Raw genomic sequence first — 6,576 nt, 5'->3', positions numbered from 1 at the left:
ACACACACACATACAGAGGACACTCACCCCTTTCGGCCAGTCATTGTGATAAGTTCAGTCCAGTTCCTCCTTTGCCCATGACCAAACATTCCAATAAGTTTGTGCAAATTCGTTCTTTGTACATTGTACTGTTCAACACTATTCTGTCCTATTAGATTTGTGATTTCTACTTGAAATGTACTTAAGTGCAGTAAAGGCACTCAGTGACTCGAATTCTTTGCTCTGTCCTGATGCTCCCATGTCTCTCTCTCCCTCTCTCGCTCTCTCTCTCTCTCTCTCTCTCTCTCTCTCTCTCTCTCGCTCTCTCTCTCTCTCTCTCTCTCTCTCTCTCTCTCTCTGCCTACCCCCCCCCCCCCAGCCCTGGTGCGTCTGCGGGGCAGCGAGAACGTCAGTAAGGACATGCAGGAGATGAAGGAGGAGAGCGCCAAGATGGCCCAGGAGAAGAAGGTGACCATCCCCGAGCTGTTCCGCATCGCCGCCTACCGCCAGCCGCTGTTCATCGCCATCATGATGCAGCTCTCACAGCAGCTGTCTGGAATTAACGCCGTGAGTTACGCCACGCACTAGTCGCACACTCGCACTCGCACTCGCACTCGCACTCGCACTCGCACTCGCACTCGCGCTCGCACTCGCACTCACACTCACACAGACAAGTGGGTGTAAACATACACACAGGCAGTGGTGTAAAGTAAATAAGTACATGTACTCAAGTACTGTACTTAAGTACAATTTTGACTTCTACTCGACTACTTCTCAGAGGCACATATTGTACTTTTAATCCACTACAATTATTTGAAAACTTTAGTTACTTTGTAGATTTTGATTATTATTACAAAACCACTTCAGCCCTATATACATTTCGGCCATTTGAAAATAGATGATCTACAGTACAAGCTCACAAAGCGTTGCGATGCGACACATTGTGAGCTTGTAGATCTGCTATTTTCAAAATTGTTTTGTGCATTTTATACATTTGACAACTTTATGAAATTCTGCATAATGAGTACTTTCTACTTTTGGTACTTTAAGTACATTTTGATACCAATACTTTTGTAGTTTTACTCAAGTACAGTACATTTTGAATTCGGGACTTTTACTAAATTTTTCTACATAATATTGTACTTTTCCCACCACTGCACTCAGGGATCAGGGAATCAGGCATCCACCATTACCCGTGCGTCGATACAGATGTGCACATGTATTCACATTTCACACACGCAAATCTTATATTATAATTGAATTATGGGTGTGGGTGGGCGTCACAAACGTAACATCCGGATCTGGTTGACCAAATCCAGTCACACTGATTTTTTTCTTTCTTTCTTTTTTTGTTGTTGCTTTTTTACCACTTTTTCTTTGATTGATTCCTCCCCACACACATTTCTGTATCATACTGATTCACCTGCCAGCCCCCCACCGGGAGGACGTAGAGCCTTCGTCCCAACACTCCTTGCTGACAGGCACTGCACCCAGCCCGAAGGATTTACGTCCAGTGATATCACCCTCCACGCCCCGGCTTCCCTCCCCCTAACACGGGCCAATTGTGCCCGTATAGACGCTCGACAATGCGCCACGATATATGTCCGCGGTGCTGGGCAGCCACTGTACCGCTGCGCCACCCAAGCGCCTGACACAAACGGATTTGACTGGCCCGGCTTTGCGTGATGTAGTGCTCTGAACAGCGCTACTAAATAAACTATTCCCAGGAGGGACAATGAGGCACATACGGGATAATAAACACACACACACACGCACGCACGCAAGCACATACGCACGCACGCACGCACGCACGCACGCACGCACGCAAGCACGCACGCACGCACGCACGCACACACACACACACACACACACACACACACACACACACACACACACACACACACACACACACACACACACACACACACACACACGCACAGAGATGGATCTACTCACCCACGCACATCCTCACACATTTTACGCAGGTTGACAGCAGGTCAATTACACACGCTCAAATTCAATCACTGTCACAACAAGGTCACTGTAGAAACTCTCAGAGGAGAGAAGGACTTGGGCTGATTTAAAATAGCTGAATAAATCAGATGCATTAGAATGCAGGCTTGGTGCAGGGAGCAGCCTGAATGTCTGATGCATCTCATTACATGTAGGATCTGATCTACTGTAGTCACTCAGATGTCATTTGGATAAAAGCTAAATATTGGCCATAGCCAATGGCCGTTCTTAATTTTTTACTGTTTTTGTGCTTTAGCCGGATGATTTCTAAACATAGATTTGCCATCTTTTTACTCTCTCTCTCTCTCTCTCTCTCTCTCTCTCTCTCTCTCTCTCTCTCTCTCTCTCTCTCTCTCTCTCTCTCTCTCTCTCTCAGGTGTTCTACTATTCTACAGGTATATTTGCTTCGGCAGGCGTCAAACAGCCCATCTACGCCACCATCGGAGCTGGAATAGTCAACGTAATCTTCACAATTGTATCTGTAAGTACTGTGTTCACGTGTGTGAGTTAGTTAGTGTGTACATGTGTGCAGTGTGTGCGTGGCATGCATGCGCAGGGCTGTCCTTGATTAAGAATTCCCTTAACCGACTGTAAGCTTCAATTTTCGGATACAGTTATGTTTGAAATTTGATTGCAATGGGAGAATTACATTAGCATCAGTGGTAGTTCTTGAAAGAGGCATGGAACAAATGATGACTGGTAGTCAATAAATGTTTCTATACAAACATAATGTACGTACAGTACACGTTAACCCACAGTGACTCCTCTCGCTAGAACTGGAAATTGTTATTTCATTTAAATGTTTTAATCAAACCTTTATTTAACCCATTAAGACAGTTAATGTTTCCTGAAAAACCTATGTTTATCAGTGGTTCTCAATCTTTTTCATGTCAAGGACCCCCCAAATTAGTATGTATTTGGCCGCTATTTTTAAATAGCCAAAGTATAATATAATGGTTAAAGTTAAAGGTTAATGGTTAAAGGATGCACAATATTGGCATTTTGGCCGATAGCTGATTATGATTATTTGCATGGTCAAATCGACAAATACCTATACCGATACCGCAATCAATACAAGTTTCCAGTAGAGTTCACCTTACACCTGTTACACAGTAACAGTGATTTTGGATGCAGATGCAGAATTCGAATAAAGCAATCGTATTACCTGATTTATTAGGCCTACTGATGTGCATTAGTTCAAACATGGTAAATGTAGTATTTTTATTTAACATTTTTCCAAATTGTTGACTCTTTTGAAAGCTTCTCCAGAAAACACTGATTGAATATGCAGCCTTCATCATCACAAAAGGCCTTTTCAGCTTCACATTCAAACAGAAACATTATAAAATAAAATATTGTCTAAAACCAATAGGCCTATATTATTTTGATGCACTATCAGTTCGATACTAATATTGCATATATTTTTAAGGCCGAAGTGTGTGTGTATGTGCAAACTTTTACATGAAATCTATCTGTTGGTGAGATTTTGATGTATGACTTTGTCTTCCATGGAACTGCAGGGTAGAACTACATTTTAAAGCATGTATTTTCTCATTATCTTATCAACATGGTGGAGCATATTGACCAAGATGCTGTGGTCAAGGTCGACTGTATCAAAACAAACTAATAAGGAGTGCTGCACAGATTATTTTGCAATCAATGATCAATTTGATTCTTAATGCTAACATGTAATATAGGTTGTTGGCCATGGGGGTTGTGCAATATGTCACCATTATCAGAAGGTCTGTATGCGCAAATTGTTACATGAAAGCTATGTTATTGAGATGTTGAAATATGACATTATCTTCCGTGGAACTGCAGGACAGAACACATTTCCCTATGGGGGCATTAAAGCATATTTAATCAATGTGACGGAGCATGTTGACCAAGATGCTGTGGTCAACTGTAGCAAACACTTTTTAACCCATTCATTCTGGGAACGCGTGTGTCAGTCGCGTAACGAGGCAACAGTAGGCCCCGACGCGAGGTGGTCACAGCGGGCCCTCATGAACGCGCATGTAGCGCGCGCGCGTGTGCCCCCGAAAAGTTTGCGGTTATTAGTGGTTTCTGATACTTTTTTCGTGGGTTTGTGACGGATTTCGGGTATATAAACAACGGTTTTGTAACAACTACTTAACAATTACAATGTTAAGGGCCCACCCAGGTTTATTTTTGAATTCATAAAAAAAAATTATATATAATTTTTGTATTAATTTTTTTCTGGGTGGGGAGGTGCCCCTAACGTCATGGGTCCCAACGCAACCGCGTTGTCTGTGTGACGGTAGTGACGCCCCTGGCATGTGTGTCACTTTAGATTTCTTTGGCTATTCAAAAATAGCAGATATACAAGCTCATAGCGCGGCAAGCTTGTAGATCTGCTATTTTTGTGGATTTTTTTTTTGAAAATGTGTGCAAATCTTTTAATATATATATATATATACATTTTTAACTCAAATCTTTGCTTCTGGAGGGGGGGGGGGGTCCCTGGAACAAAATATTTTGAGATGGGGGGGTCCACGGACGAATACATATCATCTTGACATGATTTTTTTTTGAGAACCACTGATATTACAGCAACATACGTTTTTTTTTTTTTTTACTGTTTTTAAACAGTATTTAGAGGACATTTGTAGAATCCCCAAAAGCAAGAAGATTTGAGTAAAACATTTTAAAAACGTACATATTCAAAGATTTGCACAAATTTTCACGATTTAAAATAAATAAATAGCAGATGTACAAGCTCGTAGCGCAGCACCGAGTATATCTGCTATTTTTGAATAATGGTTATAGCAAAAAAATATCTAAAATGACACAGAGATTCCCGGATTGAATGGGTTAACTATGACTATAAGTAGTCCACTGCCAGCTATGTGGAGTCAGCCCTAGTGTACTGTATACGTTGCTGCTTGTGTATGTGTACGGTAGCCTATGCATGCATGTGCCAGTCATGTATCAATCTATTCTTCCACTAACTTCCAGCTCTTCCTGGTCGAGAAGGCGGGACGAAGAACCCTCCACCTGATAGGATTGGCTGGAATGTCTATTGCCGCTGTGTTCATGACCATATCCCTCTCATTGGTGAGTGTTTTAATGTGTTTGCTGTACTTTTGATCTGTACGGAGCATCACTCCCTCAATCTCATTGCATCCTTTCTTTCTCTCCTCCTCTCTCTCTCCCTCCCTGCCTACTGCCTCCACCCCCACCTCCTCTGTCTCTCTCTCTCTCTCTCTCTCTCTTTGTCTCTCATATCCCTCTGCTCAGAAATACATACCGGCGATGAGCTACATGGCCATCGTCGCCGTGATGCTGTTTGTGGCCATGTTCGAGCTGGGCCCCGGTCCGATCCCATGGTTCATTGTGGCCGAGCTGTTCTCCCAGGGGCCGCGGCCCGCCGCCATGGCCGTGGCCGGCTGCTGCAATTGGACGGCCAACTTCATCGTTGGAATTAGCTTCCCCAAAGTAGCGGTGAGTGAGCGGGGAGAGTTCTATTGTGGTGTGAATCAGAATCAGGTTTATTGTCACTTCACAGGTTTACAAAGTAAAAAAGTGGGTTAAATTCGCTTTTGTACATCGTTCCCATCGCAACGTTATTTCCATAGAAAGAAGAGGAGGAGGAGGAAGAGGGGGGGGGGGACAAGTGGGAAGGGAGATCAAACAAGAGAACAAAAAAAGCCAAACAAGTTATCTACATATTTACACTAGTACCTGAGATAAGGTGCATGAGCATAGCAGCAATGTATACTGTGCATGATATACTTAAAGACGTTGGGTTACGGTGCTTAGAGAAAAAAAGAAGCACAATAATGTCCACCCGTGGTGGACAGAAATTAAGTACATTTACTCGAGTACTGTAGCGTACATTTAAGTACAGTACTTAAATTCTACAGAAGTCAATACTGATCTATCTCCTTCTCTTCCCTCTCTTCTCTCTCCCTGTTCTCCCTCCTCACCTCACCCTCTCCTCCCCCCCCCCCCCCCCTTGCCGTTCACAGGAGTTGTGCGGACCGTGGGTCTTCATCATCTTCGCCATCTGCCTCGTGTTCTTCTTCATCTTCACCTTCTTCAAGGTGCCGGAGACGAGGGGCAAGACGTTCGACGAGATCGCACGTCACTTCGCCGGCGCCCCGCCCCCGGCTTCCTCCGACTTCCCCGTCGAGGCTCCCACCGACGTCACCTCCTCCGCCGCTACCACCGCGCTCCCCGCCTCCCCGCTCAAGGAGAAGGTCCCGCTGGTGTCGTCCTCGGCGTCGGCTCCGCGTCCGGCCTCGGACTCCACGCCCCTGGAGGATAGATCCAACTCCACCGTACAGGAGAGTCTGTAGACGCGTGTGGGAGATAAAAAAAAGGGAGGCGGGTAGGAGAGGCAGGGTTTATAACGGGGTTCATAAAAGGTCACAGAGTTAACGAAAAACGCCATTACGTCGTCGTCGTTGTCGTCTACTACAGATGTCATTTCACACCGGGGTGGGGGTGGGGGGGGGGGGGGCGGGGGGGTAGCAGAGGAAGTAGACCCACTAGAACTTTATAGGACCACTGTAGTACCACAGAACCACAGCAGCATACAGTAGAACTCTAGAACCGTAG

The 6,576-nt window shown here is 44.7% G+C and overlaps 1 protein-coding gene across 1 annotated transcript in view; it reads left to right on the top strand.

Annotated features, from left to right (window-relative positions):
- Positions 1 to 6,314, top strand: part of LOC308095473 (solute carrier family 2, facilitated glucose transporter member 1-like) — a gene marked incomplete at both ends in the record, with an annotated part of 20,963 nt that extends 14,649 nt beyond the window's left edge. Inside the window, 5 exons of the mRNA XM_080442531.1 lie at positions 359 to 546; positions 2,369 to 2,473; positions 4,972 to 5,070; positions 5,254 to 5,457; positions 5,985 to 6,314. Of these exons, the coding sequence (XP_080298657.1) occupies positions 359 to 546; positions 2,369 to 2,473; positions 4,972 to 5,070; positions 5,254 to 5,457; positions 5,985 to 6,314 (926 nt within the window). The remainder of the gene's footprint in view (positions 1 to 358; positions 547 to 2,368; positions 2,474 to 4,971; positions 5,071 to 5,253; positions 5,458 to 5,984) is intronic.
- Positions 6,315 to 6,576: the final 262 nt, after the last annotated feature.

This window comes from Gymnoscopelus braueri (assembly GCF_963280865.1).
Source record: "Gymnoscopelus braueri genome assembly, chromosome: 11".
NCBI lineage: Eukaryota > Metazoa > Chordata > Actinopteri > Myctophiformes > Myctophidae > Gymnoscopelus > Gymnoscopelus braueri.
This window is presented reverse-complemented; position numbering and strand designations above follow the sequence as displayed.